Genomic DNA, 27842 nt, shown 5'->3' with positions numbered 1-27842 from the left:
TCCTGCAGGGTGTGGATGGGGCACACAAATATTTCAAATTACATCCTGACACCAGTTTTGCTGACAGAAATGGACATGAAAACCTCAAGAGCACATCATTAAAATTAAACAGTAAAAATGTGTTGTTTTTTTTACAGTGCACAATAACTCCTGTTTGTGTCCTGCAGACATCCAGCAGCTGATTGGTCACCAAAAAGAATGTCCCCCTCAGCCACAGGGTGGGAGCTCCACTTTGGAGCAGGCGACGCTACCAATTAAAGAGGAAGAACTCTCCATCACTCAGGAGGGAGAGCATCTTCTCGGGCCAGAGGAGGCTGATCTCACCAGGTTGCCACTGACTGGTGTCTCTGCGGTGACCGAAGACCCTGAAGACAAACCACCTGAATCCTCACAGCTTCATCATAGTCCAAGTGAGGAGATGAGAGAGGCGGAGCCACAGCCCCCCTGTGTTAAAGAGGATGAGGAGGAGCTACAGCCCCCCTGTGTTAAAGAGGAAGAGGAGGAGCCACAGCCCACCTGTATTAAAGAGGAAGAGGAGGAGCTACAGCCCACCCACATTAAAGAGGAAGAGGAGGAGCCACAGCCCACTTATTTTAAAGAGGAAGAGGTGGAGCCAGAGCCCCCCTATGTTAAAGAGGAAGAAGAAGAACTCTCGATCACTCAGGGGGTAGAGCATCTTCTAGGGCCAGAGGACGCTGATCTCACCAGGTTGCCACTGACTGGTGTCTCTGTGAAGATTGAAGACCCTGAAGACAAACCACCTGAGTCCTCACAGCTTCATCATAGTCCAAGTGAGGAGATAAGAGAGGCGGAGCCTTCATGCAGCAGCTCACTGCAACACATGACAACAGAAGCTGATGGAGACCACTGTGGAGGATCACAAGCAGACAACCTCTTAGCTCCACTGTCAGATAGTGACGACACAACGTCACACTCTCCTGAAGGTGAAGACAGCAACTTCAACCAAGAATCTCTGAGCAGCGATACAGACTGTGAAGGTGATATGATGACTCACACTGGCAACAAACACTCTGAAAGCTCTAAAAAGAAGACAGGTAAACGTTTTAACTGCTCAGTTTGTGATAAAAGATTTTCTGGTAAGAGTCATCTGGCTCAACACATGAGAACACACACAGGAGAAAAACCTTTTACTTGCTCAGACTGTGGTAAACGCTTCACTCAAAAGACAAACATGCAAAGACACATGAGAAAACACACAGGAGAAAAACCTTTTAGTTGCTCACGCTGTGGTAAATGCTTCACTCGAAATACAACCATGCAAAGACACATGAGAACGCACACAAAAGAAAAACCTTTTAGTTGCTCAAACTGTGGTAAACGCTTCGCTCGAAAGTCAGACATGGGATTACACATGAGAATACACACTGGAGAAAAACCTTTTAGTTGCTCAGACTGTGGTGAACGCTTTGCTCGAAAGTCAGACATGAGCTTACACATGAGAACACACACAGGTGAAAAACCTTTTAGTTGCTCAGACTGTGGTAAACGCTTTACTCGAAAGACAACCATGCAATCACACATGAGAACACACACAGGAGAAAAACCGTTTAGTTGCTCAGACTGTGGCAAACGCTTCACTCAAAAGACAACCATGCAAAGACACATAAGAACACACACAGGGGAAAAGCTTTTTAATTGTTCAGACTGTGGTCAACGCTTCACTGAAAAGACAACCTTGCAAAGACACATGAGAACGCACACAGGAGAAAAACCATTTACTTGCTCAGATTGTGGTAAACGCTTCACTGAAAAGACCAATATACAAAGACACATGAGAACACACACAGGAGAAAAACCTTTTAGTTGCTCAGACTGTGGTAAATGCTTCACTGAAAAGGCACCCATGCAAAGACACATGAGAACGCACACAGGAGAAAAACCTTTTAGTTGCTCAGACTGTGGTAAACGCTTCACTGAAAAGGCAACCATGCAAACACACATGAGAACACACACAGGAGAAAAACCATTTACTTGCTCATATTGTGGTGACACATTTTCTTGGAACTGCTCTTTGAAAAGACACATGCACAGTCACTGATGGTCTACTGCAGGTGTCGGCAACCCGCGGCTCTTCAACCTCCTTCTTGCCGCTCACTTTTTTCAAACACCAAAGTATGGAAAATGTGCATTTTTGAAATGAATGTTAAATATCCCACTCACCGCATGTCCGTGAATGCACCGAGATTGTGTTCTGACTGCTGATTGGATGAACAAGGAAGGGTGAGGTAGGCTCATGTATGCAGTGAGTCTCACTGTGAGGGAGAGAAAAAAAGGTGAGAGAAATGCCAGACATCTGTGACTTCAATCTGAGCAACATTTGTGGGCGTTTCTGTGCAAAGCCCAGGGGTTTACAGTATAGACCATGAAGCCACCCACGCAGGAATAGCGGCAGGCAGTCGCATCTTGTTTATAATCAGATCAAAAAAGGACTTGTAAATTAGACAGATGCAACTTAAAGCACAACAATATTTTTTGTGATGTACCAACGAAAGTCCTTCCTGTGATTATTACTTGGACAAAATGATTCAACCTCTTGGTCACATACGTCCTTCGTACAAAACCCTTTGGCAATAATAACGTACCTCAGACGTGACACATAGCTCGACACAATTGTCTTTCAGAGATCTACTGGAATCTTAGCCCGTTCCTCATAGGCAAAGGCATGCTGCAACTGCCTTCTTCAAGTCCCATCAGAGATTTTCAATTGGATTTAAGTCAGGCGATTGCGATGGCCTCTATGTCACCCACACTCTGTAACTGGGTGTTTAACTTTTAACAGGCAGGCCCCAGTCAGTCAGAGTCCACAATCGCACATCCAGCTCAAGAATTGTGAGCACTGGGACCCCACAGGGGTGTGTGCTGAGTCCGCTCCCCTACACGCTCTTCACCTACTGTATGATTGCGTGGCCTTCCAGAACAACACCAGCATCATTAAATTTGCGGATGACACTACAGTCATCGGCCTGATCACTGGTGGTGTTGAAACATCATACACTGTAAAATATAATAAGTTGACTTTACTTAAAAAAAATATGCAAACTCGCTGCCTCACAAAAACTAATTTTTGTTAACTTAGATGAATTACATAGGATTAATTTAATTATTGTGAGTGTTCAGTAATTAGATTACACTTCATAATTGGATTATAGTAACTTGTTTATTTTGAGTTGTCTGTACTCATTTTATCTTAAATAATTGGATTATAGTAACTTGTTTATTTTGAGTTGTCTGTACTCATTTTATCTTAAATATTTGGATTATAGTAACTTGTTTATTTTGAGTTTGCAGTACTCAAATTATCTTAAATTTTTGGATTACAGTAACTTGTTTATTTTGAGTTTGCAGTACTCAAATTATTTTACATCTTTGGATTACAGTAACTTGTTTATTTTGATTATGGAGTACTCAAATTAACTAATGATTTACACTACAGTAACTTATTTATTGTGAGCTTCCAGTACTCAAGTGATAGTCTAATTCGCTTTAGTGTTTCTCATCCATCATATTCATGTAAACTTAATGTAATCCAACTCAGGTTCAACTCAAGAAGCGAGGGATAGATTAGTGTAAAAAGTAAACACATGAGCCTGGTTTTGGGGTTGACAAGGCTAGTTCAGATAGTTGGCTGAGGTCATAGGGCGTTTGCTTCTCAAAACATTATGCGCTTCAAGTGAAACATTTGCATCACAAAACCATTGTCCACGAAAAAGTCTGACCTCACAATCGCTCGACACTATTTTCTCTCCCTTAGAATGGGCAGAGAGAGAGAGAAGTGGTCCAAGCTGAAGTTGGACCCACAACTGTCTCTCACAGCTACAGCTGGGGGTCCAACTTCAGCTTGGACCACTTCTCTCTCTCTTTCTCTTTCTGCCCGTTCCACCTCCATCTGATGAAGTTCTGTCTGTCATCTGTTTATTCAGGTCCATAAAAGGTATCCCTGGCTGTGTGCTAAGTTTCTTGACCTAAAAGAACAGCACTTGTTGATTTCATAAAAAAAAAAATAAAAAAAAAAACACAATGAGTAGAGAACACTTAAACTCAGTGGAATTAAAATTTATTTAACTAAAAATAGTTCCTGACCTGGGAACATGGTCCAGTTTGAGACAAGAAAACATATCAAAAAACAGTCTCTCAACAAAAATGCACAACATATAGAAAATATGTTCCTCATAATTGCTTGGAAAGAATATTATGAAGACCTAAACCCTTTCAGAGAACCTTTCTGAACTAATCACTTTTTAGTTCTGAAGCTTACGGTTATGTTGGGTGCAGTTACTTTTTGAAAACCAAAGTAACAACTTGAAACATAATGACATGCACATTAACAACAAATATTTCCTGTTGATCCACTCTTCAAAATGAGGGTCCTGGATGTGTTGGCATTACTTGTACAAAAGCACATACATTTATTTTCCATAAAGGTAACAATTATTAAGAGACACAGGAAACTATTGATGTTGGTGTGTCAACTATGTAGGCATTTTAAATTATTGGGATTATTATTTTGCAGTGAAGATAAAGAAGTGAGATGCCTGTGCAGCCTGGACATGCTAATATTGCTGATATTTCCTTGTCACCTATTGAGAATCAAATATCATCTTTTTGTTAAGTTGCTCACACAAAATGGGTTTGGGTAAAATTTAAGTCAATTTTCTTTCATACAGGTAATGCTGGGACATCTGGGACTCTATTTTGAAGAGGGGAAAAGGTTTTTGCACTGCCTACCCCAGTAGTTTGTTTTTCAAACTAAGCAGTTTCGGATTGAGTATTTTGCTTCCCAATCCAAGCATGATTGCTTGAATGAATGTGAGTGTGTTCACCATGCATTTTGGGTAATCTAAGTGAAGCGCATACATAAGACCAAACAAGAGGCAGACTGCCTGGGGAAAGTCTCTAACATTGTCCATGACTGTACTTCCCTCAAGTATGATGGCAGTGGAGATTGGCTGGAGGTGCACTGCATTTAGACCCTGCTGCAGAGCATCTTCATTGACCACGGTCAGCACCCCAACTGTCACTGAGGCGAGTGCTTCTTCCTTCGCTGTGTCCTGCAAAAGAAGCACACACAACTACCTTTTGAATCTGGCCGTCTTTTGGGAAATTCTATAGACTGAAAGTGTGAGAATGGGGGAATTCACATATTTAATGTAATTACAGTATGTACTAATTTAGTGATTATGATCTTTTATGAGTGAGATTAGAATCCATCAGTTTCTGATCAACTGAAAATAACTGTATTTTAAATATTTGACAACACTATCAAACGTATCAAATATGATTTGTCAATAACTTGAGATCAATATGTTTCTTACAATATGATACTTACAAAGCAAGTCTTGTAGACCTCACTGGAGTCATCACCAAGCACAATAGGAAGGCCTCTGAGGACAACAGAGCGAAGTGCCGTCACATCTGGCGACTAAATATACAGACAGAGAATAGATTCAAGTTAAGGACTTTGTAGCATTTTGAGGGGTGTGGTGGGGGTGGTGGGTGGGGTGGGGTGTTGATATACTGTTCTGTATTGTCTCTAATAGTGCTGCCTCATAATAGAGACAAAAGTTTTATTAGAATAATTGGTAACATTTGAATACCTAATTTTACACATCCCACTTTCTCTATTTTCTTTCATCATACAAACTCAACATTTCAATGAAATTTAACCATCTTGTTTTAATCCTGGATCAAACTGACCCAATCTGTTTGGACTGGTCCTTCTTTCCACATACTGTGTCCCCATCCCTCCTTCCTTCCTTCCTTCCTCCCTGCTCCTCTTTCTCTCTTTCCTTTTTTCCTTCATCCTTCCTTTCTTCTGTCCCTCCTCTCCCTCCTTTCCTTCTTTTCTTCCTCCCTTTCTTCTGTCCCTCCTCTCCCTCCTTTCCTTCTTTTCTTCCTCCCTTCTCTATCCTCTCCTTTCCACACTCCTTTCCTTTATTTGTTCCTTCCTTCTTTCCTCCATCCTTCATTCCTCCCTACTTTAATTTATTTCTTTATCTTTCTGTCGTTATCTTTCGTTCCTTCTCCCTCCCTTTCTTTCTTTCCTTCTGTCTTCCTTTCTTCCTTGAGCCAAGAGGACAACAGAAGGGTTAAAATAAAATGCCCTTGTGCATGCATTTTTTATTATTTTATATATATATATACATATTTTTTATTATTATTTTTAATTATTATTTATTACAATTACACTGAAATGTGCTAACTAGCATACTGTTGGACTTTCTTGTTACTAAGAATGACAGACTGACAAACAAATAAAAACCTGTTGAAATTGAACAAAACATGGTGCGATGAGTAGTCCACAACAACTGGTATACATGTTGTGAAAGGATTTTGAAAAGCATGATTTAATTTGTGAAGTGATGTAGCTAGTGTATCTGGTACGGTCACCAAGAGTGTATCTGTCTCAGCAGCATGCAGCAACACAGCAGAGAGAAAGGCAGTGTGACTGGTATGTGAAACAGGCCAAAGGTGCATTGCCGCCACCCATTATTACTGGAGTGTAAATTACAAAATCCTTACCAGGCAGTTGATGTGCTGCATCAAGTCTGTCAATTTTTGTCCTGTAGTTCCTTTTTTGGACTTGAAAAGCTCGATGAAGCGTGGGGTATGTTGGTCTAAGGCTTCATAGAAGTTTCCTTCAAGGTTCTTACTGGCCACGCGATTAAACTCTGCAAAGACCTGAAATAATGGAGAGTGGCAGGAGGGAGAGGGATAGCAACATGAAGCTGACTGTCATTCAATTAATACTGCAGAACATTAAAGAGCTTAACATATGAAACTATGGTGAATAATACATTACTACTACTATATTATGAAACAAATAACAGTGCACATGCTGACTCCGAAAACTTTTTACTGATTTGTATATAGTGCAAGAGCTATTTTTTTGATGATGATGTGTTTTCATATTCAGCCTCACAACATTGATATGTTCTGACTGACATTTAATCTGCTGGAAACTTAATGTGGGAAGGCAGGCCAAAATGACAAGTAACTTACCTGTCTCTCAGTAAAAAGTGCTGGCCAACGTTCAACCATGCTCTGCACAGCAGGCTCCTGTGTCACTATCTCCCTTCTGCGCAGTGGGAATGTTTGGTCCATTATTTGCGAGACTAGAGTGGCATTGGGGTTTTTTTTCTTCATTTCCTCGAAGACAGTCTTCCTGGCATTTTCAAGGCTTCTTTCATCATGTCCGTCTGGTAAATTAGGCAAATAATTGGCTTCGCCTCTTTTTGGTCTCTTGACATTCTTGCTGGATGAGTCTCCATCTGGATTAAGTTTTTACTTCGTTTACCCCCATTTATCATTACATCATCACATCCTGCTTTTCGTAGCTTTGTACGATAGTTTGCCATCTTGAATTTTAGGCTATTTTTCCAGCCATACCACCCTGGCTGGGGACCAGGTTCAGTGAGACTGGGGTGCTTACTTATCAGTGATTTTGCGACACTGCTGAAGTCATCATCGTTCGGGTACGCCTTGAAACTGTACATTGTTTCGGCGAGCTTCTCAAGTATGTCATGTTTCATGTCTCGTGATGGAGTAATTGGGAGACGGTCTTTCATGAATGAAAGGTCTGCCTGTCTCAGCCTGTACTCTACATCCACTGAGAAACTGGGTATGTCAAAGAACTCTGGCCACTGTCTTCTAAGTGAAGGTGACGATTCAGCAGGGGACAAGATCTCAGCGTCTACTGTGCTGCAGTCTGATTCTTCGGTGGGTGAAGACAGGGCGGTCAAATCGAGAGTCACAAGAGGAATTACTTTCAGCGTAGCTCTTGCAGGCAAATCTGTTATTTCAGTCAAATTGCATAATGCATTACTGAAATCTGGATCTTCATATTGGAGTTTGAAGTCGTACTGCAGTGACAGCTTATCTTGCAGCTGTGTTTTTAGTTCTTCAATGGAATTCGGTCTATCATTTAAGGTCAGCTTCCTTATGTCATCCTCATGAATGACAACTCGAAGCATCAATCTTTGGTCCATCTCAATGTCACCTCCTGTGAAAAAACATTATCTTCACACATCAGTGTTTAATCCACCAAGCCTAATATGTACCGTTTGAGTGTAACAAGCTGTTTGCCATGAACTCTGTAAAGTGACAGAGGAAACACATCATTCAAATCTGACAACTGGGTGACTGAGAACATGGGAAAATGGCTGCTGCTGAGGTCATACACTCTAAGATGCTCATCATACCATGAGGTCATCAGTCTACAGACAAATGCTACATCTGTGTTTATAACAACAATCCTTGAGATTTGTCTGAACTCTGGGAGCCCTGCGCAAGATCCAACAGAAATGACCATGTCAGAACTGTACTTGATGCCATCAATGATGACGGAGGAAGCAACAAGGACTGTGTTTAGCTGGTTGTTTCTTTGACTGAGCCAGTTCTGCACATTTTCCGGAAATGAGGAAACCATCACAGACTTCACTTTGTGAATTTCAATAGATGGCTTAAAAAATGTTGTGGCAGCTAGATGGAAGGCCATCATTTTCTGATGTCTGTTTGCTAAAGTCAGGGGAATGTTTTTAAAGTTGTGAGAGTGATGCACAACTTTCTTGAAGAACTTGTGTTTCCCCTCAAAACGCATTGTCCACACATCAGATAGAGGACCAAATGTTCGAATGAGCTGAGGGTAATGCTCAATGTAGTGGTGCTTTGGTCGTAGCTTTTCACCCGGGAAAACCTTCTGAAACAATTGTCTATGGTCAGAGATTTTGCTATCAAGAAAGCACAAAGACTCTTCTGTAAAGCTTGTGGACATTGCCAACTCCACCACATCTTTTAAGGTCATTAAGACCTCCCAGGTTTCATCACCGTCTGGAATGTGTTGACCAGTTAACAATGGTAGAAGTCGGAGAAGAGTCCAATTTTCGTGACCATTTCCTCCAATTGTTGACTTTGAGGAGAAGGTCTTTGGAATTAGTTGGGGTTGATTTACTCTGTCTTCAAATGTGTATGGGAAGTGTTTAATAGCATCATTCAGGGCCTCAATGGAGATAGTTCCCTTCGATATCAGTGCCTTTAAGCACAGAGCCAACTCTACTGGAACAATACCCTCCAGAAGATCATGCAGAATGTCTGGAGGGTAACCATCAACTACATGAAAATGTTGCAAGCTTTCAGTAAAGGGACAGCTTCCTTTCACGCCGTATTGTTTAGCTGAATGTGACACCTCTTGCACATGTTTGTCATGGTTTTCTTTTGTTCTTTGTTGAAATAAGCCTGTCCGTACTTCTTGATCCTGCATTTCCTCCCGCTTGGCCATACAGAATCGACAAACTTGGCTAACTCTGAAGCTTTCAAAGAACCCTCCCAAAGAGTGGGCAGCCAGATTGTCTGCTGCAACAAATAACACTGTGCCCTTAACAGTGGCTCCCAACTGTTCAACATATATGCCTTGTTGCTCAAGAAAAACAAGGTCCAGAATAAGAGGGTGGAGAATTTTGGCATAACCATGGTCTTTGATGTTGTTCGCCTTGCAAAGCAGAGCAAGCTGAATGGAATGAAGAGAAGAGCGATATTTACGGTGTAAATTTCCAAGTGTCCAGTAGATAGCAGTTTGTTTGTGCTTTTTTCTGGAGGTTCCCAAGGGGTTAGCCACCTCAAAATCATCAATATACAGTTGGAGAGCGATCCTGAATTCTTCCTCATTCAAGAAAGCACTGTCTTTGAAGCGGGCACCATCTCTGTAAGATTGGTATTTCCCTGACAAAGTTGCCTCATGTGACATGGTCTTTTCCAGAATTTCTCTATTGCTCAGTAATGTTTGCAGCATTTTTAGTATGGGGACATACACAACATTCTGCATGTTTTCTAGGACAAATTCAACTGGCATAACCAAAGAGAATTCCCTTGAAATGTATGATTTTCGCCTGTTAGCAGTTGACAACGATCCCTCATCAGAAGTGAATTTGAGGAAAACATTATTCTCAATGACCACTTGAGCTATCTCATTCACTAAAGCATCATCAACGTTTGCACAATGTGTTTGTAGAATTCTTTGAATAGAAGAATGTAGCAATGGCTGTGATAACAAATAAATTTGATTGATCTGCTCTATGACCTCTTGCAGGGCAGTTTCAGAGATGTTAAGAATTGATGACATTTTCAGGAAAAGAGCAGCTACATTGTGTTCCAACTGATTCTCTAAGTCCTCCACATCTTCATTTTGCTCAGCAACTTCACAGTCAATTCCATCAAATTCATGGTCACTCTCCTCTATCTGAACACTAGCATTTGTTGTAAGTTCTTCAACCACATTTTTTGAACCAATTTCCTGTTTGAATGGCATCTTGTTGTGCATCTGGTGCTCTTTGCTTTTGTGTGCAGTAAAGGTAGAATAGACATTACTCTGAAAGTTACAGTCCTGATATGGGCAAGCAACCATTTGCCTCAGCTTAAGATGTCTTCGCAAATGGGTAAAGAAGTCTGCTTTTGTGCAAGGCTCCACGAAGTTGCACAACTGACAGTGAAATGCAGTTTCCCCACGTTTGCCTGCATCCTTTTGAGTATGCCATGTTGAAATGTGCACTTTGAGTGCATTAAAAGATTTAAATGTGCAGAGGCATTCCTTATGAAGGCATGGAAGTGGGGAGGTCCGAGTGTGAAATCCATGTTTTAAGCGGTAATGCTTAAGCAAGTAGCCTCTCTTTTCAGCAGAAAATGTGCAGTACTTACAAGTCCACTGCATTAGGGAGTACTGCTCTGGTTGACCTGAAAAGACATGATAATTTTAGCATTAAGCCCTCTATGTGTGCGTTTGTTGCCTATTTGTGTTTATTTATCGAAACAGAGCCAGACAGAGTTGAAAATACACGCACACACATCGACACACAAATATACACAAATGGTACCTTGTCAACCGGCGCGGAGAAATTAACCTGGTGTGAGCTGGAGGGCTGCAGCTAGCATACAATTTTCGAGGGCGAGCAGCTTGGCGCGACCAGGCTGAAACGAACTTCCCTGTGCGGGTCGGAACACCGTGATCCCGATACCGGAGCTCAACGGCCAACCTTTTCTCCCACATTCGAACCTGTCGCCGACACCACACACACGCGCGCGCGTCCAAATCGCCAAGAAAAGGATAGGATAAACTCTTGTCTACATTTGTTTTAAAAACGGCGACGTTACTGTGCTAGCGGTAATATTTGAATTTGATTTTGTTTACTCCTCCCTGGCAAGCACATAACACTACAACAAGACAACGCGACGGTTTACAAAAGAGGAGAATATTCACTTACCTTAATGTGCTAAACACAAGCAGGCCAGGTGAAGGTGTTGAAGGAAGCTCCTGATTGATGATGCGGTCGAGGTGAAAATGTGCTGAAGGTTTTGGTAGCTCGAAGTAGATGAGGAAGGTCTGAGCATGTTCAAAAAAAACCTCCCAAAGCATGCTGGGTACAATAAATAACTTTTTCTAATTTGACTTAACTGGGATAAATCAAGTTAAGCATGTTTTCCAACCTCTAATTACTAGTTACTTATTTAAAATGAGTGTTCATAACAAGTTGATGAAAACTGAGTTTGGTTCACTCATCTTATTTAATTAATTTGAATGTTAGCATTTACAGTGTACAGAAGAGAGGTGGCGGACCTCATAGCTTGGTGTTGTGATAACAATCTCCTTCTCAATCCAAATAAGACTAAAGGGATGATCATCGACCCAAGAACAAGGGAAAAGGAGCCGTATAGACCTCTGTTTATTGATGAGACTGAGGTGGAGAGGGTGAAAACCTTCAAGTTCCTTGGCACACACATCAGCGAGGACCTCACCTGGTCTCACAACACCCAACAAATCATGAAGAAGTCCCAAAGGAGACTGTACTTCCTGAGAAGACTGAGGAAATTTGGCATGTCCACCACAATCCTGAGTTGCTTCTACAGATGCACTATGGAAAGTGTCCTTACCGCCTCCATCACTGTTTGGTACGGTAACTGTACAACACGTGATAGGAAGGCACTCCAGCGGGTGATCAAGACCTCACAGAACATTGTTGGGGCAGCCCTCCCCTCACTGCAAGACATTTATAAAACTAGAGTCCTACGAAGAACACACAACCTCATCAAGGACAGCACACATCCACAACACTCATTATTCACACTCCTACCGTCAGGCAGACGCTACAGGAGTTTGAAGTCCAGGACCACAAGGCTGGCAAACAGCTTTTACCCACAGGCCATCAGGCTTCTCAACGAAGCACTCACACACGCCGCACGCAACACACGCACACACTCATAGCACTTATTTATTCATTTATTTGTATAATTTATCTGTGTTAACGTCTCTTCTGTTGTTGTTGCTTAATTTATTGGTATTTATGTTTCTGATGTTCTTATTCTTTTTCTTGTGTTTTCTTTCTTTTCTTGGGAGAATGAAGAGAATAAGAATTTTAATTGCATAGCAGAACTGCCTGTTTTACTGTGCATATGACAATAAAACTCGTGAATCTTGAGAATCTTCTATCCTTTTGTCTGCAACCAAGCTTTGGTAGATTTTGAGGTATTCTTGGGATCGTTGTCCTGTTGGAAGGTCCAACGTTGCCCAAGCTTCAGATGTGTCACTGACTGCACCCAAAGTCTCCTGGTAATTACTTTGAATCCTTGATAGTCCTGTCAGAGTTCCCCAGCTGTCACCCAGGGATTTTGTTCCACCTTTCAGTTCAGGCACCGGACAGCAGACGCCGACTGCATCCTCTTTCTGCCACGCCCAAGTCGTGTTTCCACTGTGCCTTTAGCTTTAAATTTGTGAATGATGCTTCCAATTGTCCATCCATCCATTTTCTATACCGCTTCTCCTCTTTAGGGTCGCGGGGGCATGCTGGAGCCTATCCCAGCTGACTTCGGGCGACAAGCAGGGTACACCCTGGCTTGGTGGCCAGGCAATTGCAGGGCACATATAGATAAACAATCATTCACATTCACATTCATACCTATGGACAATTTAGAGTTGCCAATTAACCTAACATGCATGCATGCATTTTGGATGTGGGAGGAAACCCGAGTACCCGGAGAAAACTCACGCGCGCACGGGGAGAACATGCAAACTCCACACAGAAATGCCCAAGGGACAATCTAACCCAGGTCTTCCCGATCTCCATGCTGTTACTGTTTTGGCCAACATGCTAACCACTAGACCACCGTGCGGCCACGCTTCCAATTGTGTCTTTTGAAATGTTTCATGCCTTTGCTATCTTTTTGTAACCGTATCCTTGCTTATGAAGAGAAATGACCTCCTCTCTAGTCTAGAAGGAGCTGGGTGTCGCAGTCGTTTTAAATCTGCTCATTATGGTTCTGTCCACATCTGCGGGTGTTTTCAACGCCTGATTGAAAAGACCTGATGAAACCTCTGTTCTTATGAGTGGTCATCTTGGAGGGGTTGAATAATTTTGTCAGTGAGGAAACACAAAAAGGACATTTGTTGGTGTTATTAGAAAAAGTATTGTTGTCATTTCAGTTGCATTTAGCTAATTTTCAAGTCCTTGTAAGATTTCATTCTAAACATGATTGAAATGGGTTTTTTTATTTCCTCCAACACTTTCCCTCTCCCCAGCTACTTCATCCAGCTGCTCCCGGTGGCTCCCGAGACATAGTCTCTCCAACATGTCCTGGGTCTTCCTCGAGGCCTCCTATCGGTTTGACGTGCCCTGAACACCTCCCCAGGGAGGCATTCGGGGGCATCCTGGCCAGATGCCCAAGCCACATCATCTGGTTTCTCTCAGTGCTTCTGACCTTATCTCTAAGGGAGAACCCAGCCACACTTTGGAGAAAACTCATTTCGGCCGCTTGTACCCGCCATCTTGTCCTTTCGGTCACTACCCAAACCTCGTGACCGTAGGTGAGGGTAGGAACGTAGATCGACCGGTAAATTGAGAGCTTTGCCTTTCGGCTCAGTCACCACAACAGACCGATGCAGGGTCCACATCACTGCAGACGCCGCACCAATTCGCCTGTCGATCTCACGTTCCATCCTTCCCTCACTCGTGAACAAGTCACCGAGGTACTTAAACTCCTCCACTTGGGGCAGGATCTCATCCCCGACCTGGAGATGGCACTCCACCCTTTTCCAAGAGAGACCTATGGCCTCGGACTTGGAGGTGCTGATTCTCATCCCAGCCGCTTCACCCTGCTGCGAACCGATCCAGTGAGAGTTAAAGGTCACGGTTTGATGAAGCCAGCAGGACCACATCAACTGCAAAAAGCAGAGACCCAATTCTGCAGCCACCAAATCAGAGTCCCTCAATGCCCTAGCTGCGCCTAGAAAGTCTGCCCATAAAAGTAATGAACAGAATCTGTGACTAAGGGCTGCCCTGGCAGCCGCAGATCCGACGACACAACCACAAAGTCGATCATCCTGTAAGGCCAAGCCAGATATCTCATCATTACAATCCAAGATGGCCACGCATACGTCTCCGCGTTGTTCACTCCCTGACTCCGTGACTTTTATCGGTTAACTACTGACTTCTTCGGTTAAGTCTTTACCTTTTGCTGATCTGTCACTACCCAGTTGCTTCTCAAGGCTGTGGGCTATGGTTGAGGCTTCGTTCTAGCTGTGTTCTGGCATTGAGCGCTCCTGTTGGAGATTGTTGACTGGATCCCTCTGCCTCGTTAGAGTAATCCAGATACAGGATTGCGGAATTGTGGAAACCCGCGGAAGTCCTCGCAGGCTCCAGTTGTTCCGGCTCCCGATTCCAGGTGACTTAGGTGGAGAGTCTAGCAGAGGCTGTCCCGGCCCCCGGGACTAGCTCGCAGTGACCTGGGTGGAGCGTCTCCTGGTTGTGCTGTGTGCTGTTGCCTGGACGTAAGGACCGAGAGTTCGCTTGTTGTTGCTGATGCCCATCTGAATTTTCCGGTTTCTCTGTCACTCCCTGCTGCTGTTAAGTCTTTGTGGGACGTGATAACTGCTGGCCGCTTACTCGCCTGTTCGTATCTAGCCAGTAGTTACACCTACTGGCCGGACGAACAACCAGCTCGTTAGCTCTCAGTGGCTAATTAGCCTCCTCGGTTCCAAGAGACAGGCTACCGCTTGGGTGTGGAGATTGGCTTGTGCGTTAGCTTCTAGCGGCGAATTGGAGAGCCGGCTGCTGGTTGCTGGCTATTAGCCGCTATCCTCAGCCGCTGCCCGGGCGGAGTTGCAGCAGGTTCCGTCTTCACCGATGTCTTCGGAACTCCTGGCGGGTGACTCTCTCTCCTATCTTTCTTGTGGCTCTCCTTATTTTTGAATCCTAAACATACTCATCTGACCAAATTCGGTAACAATGACTGTGACACTGTTGCTGTTCCTGTCTCTCCTGCTTTTGCCTGAATTAGTCTTTCACAGTTGTGGTGGTGTACCTGATCAGGTGCCTCGTCCACCACTGTGGCTGCCAAGTTCTGTCACAGACAAAGGGTCATTGGCTCTTTCTAATTTGCCAAATTTGTCACTGTTACTCTCTTGTGGATTACTTCTAAATGATTTTAATCAGCTCTGTTTATGGTGCTCTTTTGTCTTAAAAAACCTGTTTTACTTTCACTGAAGATACACCTCTTAAGCTTGTGAGCCCAAATAATGTAATTGTGGCATCATGTATCACTCGGAAAAAATATCTTATTTTGCTTTTACTCTTGCTCTCAGGCAATGTCCAGCCGAATCCAGGGCCAGCCCTGAATAACATTAGCACTTCTGATGAATTTAGGGCTCGGTCAGGACTTGGTCTGATACATTTTAATGTAAGAAGTCTGGCCCCTAAATTGGATCTTGTTAAAATTTGGGTCCAGTCGACTAATACAGATATCCTTTTTTTGTCAAGAGTCTTGGCTCACTAAATCAATTAAGGATAAAGATATTGCAATTAGTTGGTATAATGTCTTTTGATGCGACCGCCCAAGGCAAGGTGGTGAGTTAGCAATTTATTTTAAAAATAAATATAACGTTACCCTGCTATCCTCCCTCTCTATAACTAAATTATTCGAAGTCCTTGCCCTGAGGTTGAATTTTGCACTTGATCAGACTCTTACTATCATAGGGTGCTATAGACCGCCCTCTGCATCTCCTGACGCACTATCCTCACTCGAATCGTTTGTAGCTGGGTTAAACGTCAGTGAGCTGCTTTTGGTCAGAGATTTAAACCTCGACTGGTTAACTTCATCATCAGACAACCTTAAATCGCTTTGTGACTCTTTAAATCTGACTCAACTTGTAAATTCTCCAACCCTCCCAAACACTAAAAACCCATTGAAATCATCTTTAATTGACCTGATTTTAACAAATGCCCCCATAAGTACACAAGTATAGGTGTATTTGCAAATGATCTCGGTGATCACTGTGCCATCGCAGCAACAAAAAATACTAAAATCCCCAAATCTAAGCCACATATTCTCCTGAAAAGAGATTTTAAAAATTTTGGTGTGCAAGCTTTTCTGCATGACCTGGCCGCATTCAAATGGAGCAGAATCTCCTTATTTGATGATGTTGAGGTGGCCTTGAATTATTTTTACGATGAGTTCAGCCGCATCATAAACAGGCATGCTCCCATCCAATAATTAAGGGTGAAGGGACGAAAAAAATCGTTGGTTTTCATCTGATTTAGGAAACCTCCTTAAGGATAGGGACGCTGTCTGGGCAAGGGCTCAAAAAACTATATCAGGGGTAGATTGGCTCAGCTTTCATCAAATCAAAAAAGCTAAATCTGACTTTTAATTGACTGAATCAACAAAAAATCTGAAAGACCCCAAAAAATTTTGGCAGGTCATAAAATCAACTAATCATGAAATGACTAGTGACCTGCCAACTTTTCTGATTTCTGATTCAGGACCCGTGTCCGATAAGAAATCCATCTCAAATTGTTTTAATGATCATTTTATTTCTGCTGGCTCCTTGTTTGAGTCTTTGCATCCCGAGCTGTCGAAAGCTGATCCAGCCTGTGTGAACTCACCCCTGGTCCCAACATCAGCAAGTGGTGGTACGACCTGTCTGAGTTTACTGCTGTGACTGCCTCTGAGGTTCGGAGTGTTCTGAGGAGACTGGACACAAAAAAAGCTGCTGGACCTGTTAATGTTGATCCTTTTTTCTTAAATTTGGCTGCTGATTTTATTGCTGAGCCTTTAGGGCATATTTTTAATTTTAGTTTTATCAGCAATAAAATACCCAAAGTTTGGAAGTCTGCATTCGTTCTTCCCCTGTTAAAAGGAGGTGATCCTTCTAATATAAATTATTACAGACCAATTTCTAAATTATGTATATTAGCGAAAGTATTTGAAAGGATCGTCAGTGATCAATGAACATACTTTTTAGTGTCAAATAATACTTTATCATTGTTTCAATCTGGTTTTAGAAAACAGCACAGCACTGTTATTGCTGGTCTTAAAGTCTTAAATGATTTTATTGAGGCTCTGGACAGTAAAAAACATTGTGTATCTCTTTTTATTGATTTATCCAAAGCCTTTGACACAGTAGACCACAGACTCTTGGTTGAAATTTTACGCAGTAGTGGTATTTCGAAATCGGCCACTGACTGGTTTCCTGATTATTTAACCAACAGAACTCAGTGTGTGCTGGTGGCAGGATCCACTTCCACTTCTCTGGATTTGTTTAAAGGGGTGCCCCAAGGATCAGTTCTGGGACCCATTTTATTTTCATTATATAAACAGTCTGTGTACTAATGTGTCAAACACATTTTATCATTTTTATGCTGATGATGCCATTATTTATTGCTGTTCACCCTCACTAACTCAGGCTTTTGACTTTCTACAAGCTGCTTTTAATGTTGTTCAGTCTCGTCTGAGGACCTTGAAATTGGTTTTAAATACAGAAAAAAACAAGCTCATGGTCCTTCAAATTCTAGTGTGTTACCAGTAAACATGCCAACTGTTGTAACACCATCCAGCTGGTTTGTAATTATAAATACCTGGGGTTCTTTCTTGACCACAAGCTTTCCTTTAAAGCACATATCGCAAAATTTGTCTCTAAACTCAGGGTGAAACTGGGGTTCTTTTATAGAAATAGAACTTGTTTATCGCTCAGAGCCAGGAAACTGCTTGTTTCAGTTACATTTCTCCCTCTGATCGACTACGGAGATGTGCTGTATGTGGATGCTCCTCTCAAGTGTCTCCAATCTTTAAAAACACTGTCTATCACAGTGCCTTGAGGTTTGTCACTGGTGATGGCCGTCTTACACATCATTGTGACTTATATGTGAAATCAGGACTGCCCTCTTTAAGTGAACACACGTATACACATTGGCTGATCCTGACTTATAAGGCTCTGCTTGGCTTAGTCCCAACATACAGTATCTAAGTACTTTACTCCAGAGAACTGAAAGTCACTATGCCTTGCGATCTTGTGACATCCTCCATCTCTCTGTTCCTCGTGTCGGAACTGAACTGGTGAAGAGAGCGTTCAGTTTTGTAGCCCCCACAGCGTGAAATTTTTTACAGGCTGAACTAAAGCTCTCAGAACTCATCCCTTTTGGAGCCTTTCAGTCCTTGCTGTTGGACAAAGAGCGTGAGACCACAGAACAGTGCCTTTGTTTTAAATAGCTTTTACATATTTATCACAAATCACCTGCACTTTACAAAGTATGTGTGTTCATATACATTGTATGTAATCTTTTAGATTTGTATATTTTATCACTTGTGACGTGTGCTGCTGACCTCTTGGCCAGGTCACCCTTGGAAAAGAGATCCTGATCTCAATGGGGTTTTTTTATCTGGTTAAATAAGGGTTTAAAAAAAAAAAAAACGAACTGAGGCCCAGGGTCCCCCAACACAACAAGGGAATCCCCCGAGGGAGCACTCTCCAACACTCCCTCTAAGGACTCCAAAAAGGCAGAGTATTCTGAACTGCTGTTTGGCGCATAGGCACAAACAATAGTCAGGACCATCCCCCTACCCGAAGGCCAAGGGAAACTGCCCTCTCGTTAACTGGGTTAAACTCCAACGTACAGGCCCTGATTGGCATTTGCCTCGTGCTCCAGACATCCACAGCATCGGTCTGCTTTCAATGCAACCCCCCCCCCCCCCCCCCCCCCCCGGAAAAGAAAAGAAATTCCTTTGACTGACTTGAGTTCTTATGATTCACTCATTGGGGTACGGACCGCTTTCAGGAGGGCTTATCTTATTCTGCACTGTTGATTTGCTAATGCTCAAACAATTGTATGTAATAAAAGGGAATCATGAAAATATTTTGTTGTGTTTCATATTGATGAAATGTTCATAAATAAGTGTGTTGATACAAATATTTTGTGTTTTCCCAAAGCTTTTGTCAGGAGTTTTATTCTAATTAGAATCATGATAAAGAAATTACAGGCAAATAGGAAAAATTATTCAATTTTATTGAAAAACTAAAAAAGTACAGTATCGGCTCAAAATCAGCTATACTGCCTCTGTACTGATTGGGTACCGCATGGATTGTCTGATGCTGTATTTTATTGTGGACATTGAATGCAACACCATGCAGCACGCAAAATGTCCTCCTAAGAAAGTGAACGTTTAACAGTGATCTCAGGGGAAGTTACGACAGGCTGTTGACATCACAGGCAGTCGAAAAAAGGGAGTGTTTGATTTACTGACCGGTCCAGCCAGCATGTCCATGTGGGGCGCATAAGGGTTACGTTTGGGCTGCAAATATGGGTGCCAAGTGGGTTTGTCCGCAGTTTCCATGGTGGCCCCACCTGTATTTGCCCATATGGGCTTCAAGTGGGTTCCCACTGGGTTTCAGGTGGGCCCCAGTATGGTGAGGTGCACTGGACCCATGTAGGCCCCATATATTTGCCCATATGGGCACAAAGAGGGATCAGAATGGACCTTAAATGGGGCCCAACTGGGCAAATTATCTGAGACCCATTTAGGCCCCACCAAATGGGACCCAAATGGGCTACATTATGGGTTTCAAGTGGGTTTGTCCGCAGTTTCCATAGTGGCCCCACCCGTGTTTGCCCATATGTACTTCAAGTGGGTTCTGATTGGGTTTCAGGTGGGGCCCAACATGTTGAGTTGCATGGGACCATTGTAGGCCCCATATACAGTATTTGCCCATATGAGCTCAAAGTGGGATAAGACTAGACCTTAAAAAGGGCCCAACTGGGCAATGTACCGGAGACCCATTTAGGCCCCACCTTTGTGACTTTAAGAGGGATCTGACTCGGTTTAAAGTGGGACCCAAGCAGGAGATTTTTATGAGACCGATGTAAGCCCCACCTGTGTGCCCCCATTTGGTCTTAAAGTGAGCTCTCGATGGGTTTTAGGTGGGGCCTAAGTGGGTCAGTTCTATCAGACCCATGTAGGCTCCCCCTGTGTGTTCCATATGGGCTTGAGGGATTTTACTGGGCCTTAGGTAAGGTTAAATTTCAGGCTCCAAAGTGGCCCCACCCCTGCTCACATGGGCTTTGATAAAGTGTTTCCCCTAGTTTACCGCTTTACCTCGCTGTCCTCAAAAGAGTGATTGGCTTTAAGGTGTAGATGTACTGCTGATTGAGGACCACTAGAATTGTCCCTGCGATGTTGATAAAGCCTTTTTTGGAGCATTTGCTTAGTTTCCCCAATGTAGTGCTCTTTGCATTCCTCATCTTTACAGTGGATGGAATAGACCACATTGCTCTGTTTTTGGTTTGGAGCCTTGTCTTTAGGATGCACTCATTTTTGTCTCAGGGTATTTACTGGTTTGAAATAGGTAGGAATTTTGTGTTTACCTCGCTGTTGAGGACAGCGAAGTAAAGATTTTGGCCAAAGAAAACAGATGATTTGAAAGAGGAGTAAAGGAAGCTATTTTTGTCAAACAACAGAACCCATCATTGAATCGGAATAGTGGTTTGAGGTTTAATTTGGACCCTGTGTTCAGCAGGTTATTGAGACCAAAACCAACAGCTCTTAGTCATGCAAATGAGGTGAAGCCATGGCCGAGCTAGAACAAGAGACGCTAACGAGTCAGTATCAGAGTCATTTATACCCAACTCAGGGAGCTACACTTCCCTTTGATCGGAGGTGCGAATGGCAGGAGAGGATTAGATCACTACTCCACCCAGTCCTAGTGTAAGGAACCAATAGGAGGAGGGCGTTGGCACACCAATTCTGCCCACTCTTACTGTATTTAAGGCCTAGGCTACCAGCACTTGTTAGTTCGCTGACGAAGCTCTTCGGATGAGGAGCGAAATGTCCGACACCTTTTTCACAGAAGTACAGATGACGTCTCAAGAAGCCTTTCCCTCGATGGACAACTCCTGTACAACTGAGAGCCTACACAGACACCCCAATATAAAGTTACTTTTCAATCAACATGTTTAATAAAATTTGTTTTAAAACATAGAATTTGCATTTGCAAATACTGCATTCGTAAGAATGGGCCACAGAAACATGAGAAGCTTAACCTATGACCTGCACAATCTAATGAGTTCAAGTCCAACAAAAAATCTAAATGCCTCTGGCCCTGGCTGTTGCAGTAGGACAAATACAATACATTTCTTAAAGTTAGCTGATATGCCAGCATCTCAATTTCTGCGTAACAAAACTGAATAAACTTTAGCAAGATCACTGTGTTCCCTGCTACTTTCTGTTGTTTATTAACCTTACTTTGTTTTCAAACACATTCAGGGCAACAAACATAACATTCCAAACAATAACTTAGGCAACATGTCTGAGAGCTGCAAATGGGCTATTATTTTGGCGTAAAAGACACTTAACTGAAGGTGTGTATGTGCTCTTATCACTATGGCAATACCAGGTAACACCTACTTGGACTGTGCCTCTTCTTGGCCTACCCCACCATCCAATTTTTTTAAAGCTCTCTCTGAGCTCTTACCGTCCTGTTTCCGCCTCTGTCACGGGCTCCAGTGAACCACTTGGAGAGGGCCTTCTCTGCTTCCTTCTGGGTAATTTGTTCAGTTAATGCGTTCCCCTTTATTGCACCTAAAATAAATCACAAGACCCAACTTAGTAATTATAGCCTGATTATGAAACTATTGTTACAGACAGCCATTCAAAGGTTTGTAACCACTGCTAAGTTCTTATTGGATGAGTACAGTCTAATGGGTTGGCCAGCACAATTGTCTGATATAAATCCTATTGAACATTTGTGGGAAAAGTGATTAAAAGATGTATGACAAGTGGCCTACTAGCCAATCACACAGTTTGACAAGTGTTTCATGAAACTGGGTAAAATTTCAACTGATCTACAGAGATCTAATGAACCTGATAGTTAGAATGCCCAAGGTCTGTAAAAATGTCATCACTGAACACTCTGATCAAGAGAGTATAAAGAGCAATAGAGCAATTAATATTTGTGTGATACATTTAAAAAACATTAGTACATTGAAGCATCTCATGAAAATCAGCCTGTGAGGCATTAAAGGATATCTGTGAATTCCAAGAAAGGTTATGGTTACACACGTCACCTCCCCCAACACCCCATAAATCGAGAATATGAACCAGTTCTTACAAGCAGACCAGCACCACTTTGACAAAGTATAGGAAGGACTATCATAAATTGTCTAATAACACAAAGCTAAAAAAGAAAACAATCACCAAGTTGTAGTACAGAATAACAAAGTTCATGAGCCACCATCAGAGGAAACACGAATGATGCATGTCGCAAATTCAGAAAAATTACATGAACTGCAAACAGTCGTCTCTGATCAGATTTGTTGTGCCCTCTCTTCATCAGTTAGGCCAGCTGTGAGCATCAGCGTGTATCTACTTCAGTAGATCAGATATTTTGCCACATTTCAATATTTTAAGCTAGAAAGATAAAGGAAGTTACATTAGGTAACATAAACTGATACTTGCCATATACAACATCAAAAAGACGCAGCTCTTGAAAACTGTTCTTGCCATGACGTCCAAAAAGGCTGTACTGCAGTGCCAATTCATGGGACATGAGGAATGCCATCATTCTTCTGGTGGCATCATCCAATGAACTACCTCCTCTTTCTCCAACCATAGCAATCTGAGTGTATGGAATGAAAAGCACAGGAAAGAAGGAAAGAAAACAAATCCGTTCAGATAAGACAGCAGATTACACTTCAGTGCCAAATACAAACATGAATCAGAGTTTGAACTTACACCTCCAGACATGAACTCAAGTCGCACAGCTTCTCGTTCATGGCTTGCACATCTTGGATAGCGGTCAGTGGAAACACTGCTCCTTCAGGTGGTTCCAATACTGGCACAGCCACTGACTGCTTCATCAGTGTATTTAACATTTTGCTGTGTCCTTCACTTTTTTGAGGAGCGTTACCAATTTTACAAACAAGGCTCCTTCAATGTCACTGTGGCTGCTCACACTTGAGGAAGATCTAGTGCTTCGGGTCGCACTGGAGCCACTCACTCTTGAGGTGATGTTAGGTTTATATCCTACTGCTGAATGACTGCCAAATTCAAGGGGAGGAGAAGGTGGCAATTTGTCCTAATCACATGGGTCAGCTTCCTCCTCACTTGATGAAAGAGCCTGGGCTTTTTTGGGTGGCCTACATTCAGGTAAAAGATATTTTAGCAAATAAAAAATGTAAAGGTTACTCATGCATAGCAATGTTTTAGTAAATATACTGGGTCAACATTAGCATTGATCATCAATTATGCATAATTAATTACTGTAAAGAACTTGGTGTAAGACCCTACAATGTGTCAGTATGGTCCTACAGTACTACAGGTATGGATACACATAAGTTTAGGGAAGCACAATCAAGCCGACAATGGCCTATCACAGAATTCGGTTAATCATCGATATTGTTGTACGTGTTGTTCAATATGATTCATAAGAAATTCAAGATTCAAGAGTTTTATTGTCATACGCACAGTAAAACAGGTGGTTCTGCTATGCAATGAAATTCTTGTTGTGTTCATTCTCCCAAGAAAGAAAGAAAACACAAGAAAATGAATAACAGAAGAATAACAGAATAACAGAAGAAACATTAACACCAATAAATTAAGCAACAACAGAAGAGACATTAATACAGATAAATAATACAAATACATTTGGAGGTGCTGAGTCTCATCCCAGAAGCTTCACACTCAGATGCAAACCGTCCCAGTAAACGCTGCAGGTCACAGCCCCATGAGGCCATCAGGACCACATCGTCTGCAAATAGCAGAGATGAGATCCTAGTGCCCCCGAACTGGACTCCCTCGACACCTTGGCTGCACCTAGAAATTCTGTCCATGAAAATTATAAACAAATAAATAATAAAGTTCTATGAGTGTGTGCGTGTGTTGCGTGCGGCGTGTGTGAGTGCTTCGTTGAGAAGCCTGATGGCCTGTGGGTAAAAGCTGTTTGCCAGCCTTGTGGTCCTGGACTTCAAACTCCTGTAGCGTCTGCCTGACGGTAGGAGTGTGAATAATGAGTGTTGTGGATGTGTGCTGTCCTTGATGAGGTTGTGTGTTCTGCGTAGGACTCTAGTTTTATAAATGTCTTGCAGTGAGGGGAGGGCTGCCCCAACAATGTTCTGTGAGGTCTTGATCACCCGCTGGAGTGCCTTCCTATCACGTGTTGTACAGTTACCGTACCAAACAGTGATGGAGGCGGTAAGGACACTTTCCATAGTGCATCTGTAGAAGCAACTCAGGATTGTGGTGGACATGCCAAATTTCCTCAGTCTTCTCAGGAAGTACAGTCTCCTTTGGGACTTCTTCATCATTTGTTGGGTGTTGTGAGACCAGGTGAGGTCCTCGCTGATGTGTGTGCCAAGGAACTTGAAGGTTTTCACCCTCTCCACCTCAGTCTCATCAATAAACAGGGGTCTATGCGGCTCCTTTTCCCTTGTTCTTGGGTCGATGATCATCTCTTTAGTCTTATCTGTATTGAGAAGGAGATTGTTATCACAACACCAAGCTATGAGGTCCGCCACCTCTCTTCTGTATGATGTTTCAACACCACCAGTGATCAGGCCGATGACTGTAGTGTCATCCGCAAATTTAATGATGCTGGTGTTGTTCTGGGAGGCCACGCAATCGTAGGTGAAGAGCGTGTAGAGGAGCGGACTCAGCACACACCCCTGGGGGGTCCCAGTGCTCACAATTCTTGAGCTGGATGTGCGATTGTGGACTCTGACTGAAATTGTACAGTAACTGGCCAGGGACAAGAGATGAACTAGAAAAAGAAAGCATTGCCTGCAGAAAATGCGTGTGGATGCTGAAAGCAGCTGAACTCTATTGCTGAAGCAACGCTGAATTAGCTGAAGAATCTGCTGAAGCAATGTTGAAAAAGGCTAAATCAAAAGCTGCGAACTCTAAATGACTTTAAAAGGGCTTAAAGCAGTAGAAACGTTAAAGAGGCAGAGTAACAATTATAGATTTAAGTGTAATATTTGAAAAGTTGAAATCTTGAAGAAGACAGTGACATGAATAACATGGCTGAAGAAACAAGTGAGTTGAGAGAAGAAGTCCATTCAGAACAAAAGGAAGTTAGAATGTGTGCATCTGTGAGAAAGGGAAATGTAAAATAAATGTGCTACAAGTCTAAAAGAGGTGGAAAAGACAGAAGTCAGGAAGAGAACATACTGAAGTGTGTGTATAGAAATAGATTGTTAGGTGTTTACAAAGTCCCCTCAGAGATACGAAATCATTCAGAGGATGATTCATGAACTGTAATCCTGTGTGTGTGTTTGCGTGAGTGAGTGACTGAGTTTTTATTCACAAGAAAGAGAGATGCACAGTCACACCACAACAATCCAGATAGATACAGTAGATAGATTTCAGCACCCACACTAAATTTAGGCCCAGTTGAAAAATCGAACAATTATTAAATCCCCCATGTCGATGTTAACAGTTAATTTCAGAGCCATGTTCAATTATAGACAGTCCAAAATGTGAAATTATAATAGTTTAAGTACATTGACATCACCTTCTTTGGCACATCGTTGTCTGTTTGAAGATCAGATGTAACTTCTGCTTGTGCAAGTTTACGTCCAGCATCTCCATATGCAGGCCCGTAACAAGGGAGGGTTCGGGGGGTTCGAACGAACCCCCCGCGGGCGACCAAAGGTCCGCTTGGTTAAAAAAAAAAAAAGAAAAAAAAAGCTGCTATCAAGGTGTGCAATTGTAACGGAGTGTAGATGTGCTGTGATAAATGAAGGCAGAAGTGTTGCAACAGCGCCTGTTGCTGGTGAATAGTGGCATGTGCACATTGCTGCAGGAAGTTGTTAACTGTTAGGAATGATCACTGGGAATGAGACATGCTGAGTCACGTTTTTGCACTGTCAGGGATATTTGGTGATGTAATGTTTACTGTGTGTTTATATTTTGTCATATACAATGTAATGTGCATTTGATAGTGTTCACTCATTGGAAAGAGCCAATCTGCACTTTTGAGTGAAGTTTTATAGACTTTAATGCAGTTTCTTTGTTGAACTAACTTGGAATCATTTGTGTGCAATGTAGATTATCACCTGTCATTCCTCTGTAAAACTGTTGTTGCAAATAAAACAGTTTTACAGAACTCCATCCATTCCATCCATAAAATAATGATATTTGCAACGTGTCTGATAGTTACGGTTAAACCATTACTTGTGGGAAATAATGACATTAAGAGTGAACAAATGGAATCTAACCATCACCAAGTGAATTTGTTGTGGGACTACTCTGTGAAGCGGACGGTTACAGTGGGGTGAACCGCAATACGGCGGTGTGGCGGAAAGCGTTACTTTTTCAAATGACTTTTCAAAACAAAAATAGTATTTATCTAAAACAAAATATAACCAAAAGGCAAAAGTGTCCTCTCCCAAAACACCATAAAAATATTATGTGTGAATATTTTTTTCAGATTTTTTTGCATCAACGCCAGTCCTAACCTTAACTACCAAATATTCAATTATTTTCTGAATTGTAACCCTTTTATTTCCAGTGTTTGTGATGGCATCGCAAATTTTTGTATTTTTTTTTTTTTTTCAATTTCAACGTGGATTTTTCTTGGAAGACTTATTACAGGCTAAGACATATCTATGATCAGTCCCAACACTGATTTTGTTGGATTTTAATTTTTTTTTTTACCATAAATCTTTTATCAACTTCAGTCCTGATCATAACCACCAAATATTCAAAATTTCTTAACCCTTTAAATGCCAGTTTGTAGTGCAGAGTCCTATTACCTTATTTTGCTAGAAATGAAGACATCACTTTGAACAAGAACATGTTTATTTTCAGCATTCAAGAAAACTAAAATTCTGTCTGTGTATGTGTGTGTGTGTGTGTGTGCGCGCGAGTTCAATTCCATTTTATTCACAGGATTTGTGGGCTTTGCAAACATACTTTCCACACTTGCAGCAGGTGTTAGAGACCTTTTGCTGGCTGGTGCACAAGGGATACAGTATATACGTATATATATATTTAATATTATGATAGGGGCGGCACGGTGGTCTAGTGGTTAGCATGTTGGCCAACACAGTAACAGCCTGGAGATCGGGAAGACATGCAGGTTAGGTTAATTGGCATGAATGTGAGCGTGAATGGTTGTTTGTCTATACGTGCCCTGCGATTGGCTGGACACCAGTCTAGGGTGGACCCCGCCTGTTGCCTGAAGTCAGCTGGGATAGGCTCCAGCATGCCCCCGTGACCCTAATGAGGAGAAGCGGTACAGAAAATGGACAGATGGATGGATAATATGATATTAACATAACATATCAGTGACATAGGCTATTGTTTCAAATTCTTTTAGACACAGTAATAAAATAAAATGTGTTCTAAAGGTGTGTCTGCTGCATTTCTAAAGGTACAAGCACTTCCAGTGCCTGCTTTTTCCCTTCATTGTAAGCTGCATGAATTGACAAATGTTAAGATTTACAATATTACTGTATTTGTAGGACTTGTTTACGTTGATGTGTAGATCGATTCTCACGTGGAATTAATGTTTTCTA

General features: G+C 42.2%; 2 protein-coding genes across 5 annotated transcripts in view; one reads left to right on the top strand and one right to left on the bottom strand.

Moving 5' to 3' along the window:
• Positions 1–18994, top strand: part of LOC129187183 (gastrula zinc finger protein XlCGF57.1-like) — a 29161-nt gene extending 10167 nt beyond the window's left edge. The window contains exon 3 of the mRNA XM_054786053.1: positions 168–18994. Coding sequence (XP_054642028.1) covers positions 419–2059 — 1641 coding nt within the window. The 5' untranslated portion in view covers positions 168–418 and the 3' untranslated portion in view covers positions 2060–18994. The remainder of the gene's footprint in view (positions 1–167) is intronic.
• LOC129187176 (uncharacterized) lies at positions 4060–11597 on the bottom strand. Of its 4 annotated transcripts, none has more exons than XR_008572364.1 (5): positions 10884–11597; positions 7021–10743; positions 6541–6699; positions 5348–5440; positions 4060–5069 (listed from the first exon to the last, which is right to left on the bottom strand). XR_008572364.1 is itself a non-coding variant. In XM_054786042.1 (5 exons), exons 2-5 carry the CDS (start codon positions 7162–7164, stop codon positions 4743–4745), a joined length of 723 nt encoding a protein of 240 aa, XP_054642017.1. In that variant the 5' UTR covers positions 7165–8020; positions 10708–11597; the 3' UTR covers positions 4060–4742. The 4 variants fall into 4 exon arrangements, 1 of the variants encoding a protein (XP_054642017.1); XR_008572365.1 differs by having other exon boundaries at positions 11271–11597; XM_054786042.1 differs by having other exon boundaries at positions 7021–8020; positions 10708–11597.
• Positions 18995–27842: the final 8848 nt, after the last annotated feature.

Source organism: Dunckerocampus dactyliophorus, chromosome 9, assembly GCF_027744805.1.
Source record: "Dunckerocampus dactyliophorus isolate RoL2022-P2 chromosome 9, RoL_Ddac_1.1, whole genome shotgun sequence".
Taxonomy (NCBI): Eukaryota; Metazoa; Chordata; class Actinopteri; order Syngnathiformes; family Syngnathidae; genus Dunckerocampus; species Dunckerocampus dactyliophorus.
The sequence above is the reverse complement of the archived record's forward strand: the minus strand, read 5'-3'. Positions and strand labels throughout refer to the sequence as shown.

Bases quoted from the DNA above. Each gene is read 5' to 3' on its own strand.
- LOC129187176 (XM_054786042.1), bottom strand. From the start codon at position 7,164: ATGAAGAAAAAAAACCCCAATGCCACTCTAGTCTCGCAAATAATGGAC. The intron at 6,700-7,020 runs GTAAGTTACTTG...CCATTATTTCAG, and splicing joins CACTTTTTACTGAGAGACAG to GTCTTTGCAGAGTTTAATCG. The intron at 5,441-6,540 runs GTAAGGATTTTG...CTGTATATTTAG, and splicing joins TGCAGCACATCAACTGCCTG to TCGCCAGATGTGACGGCACT.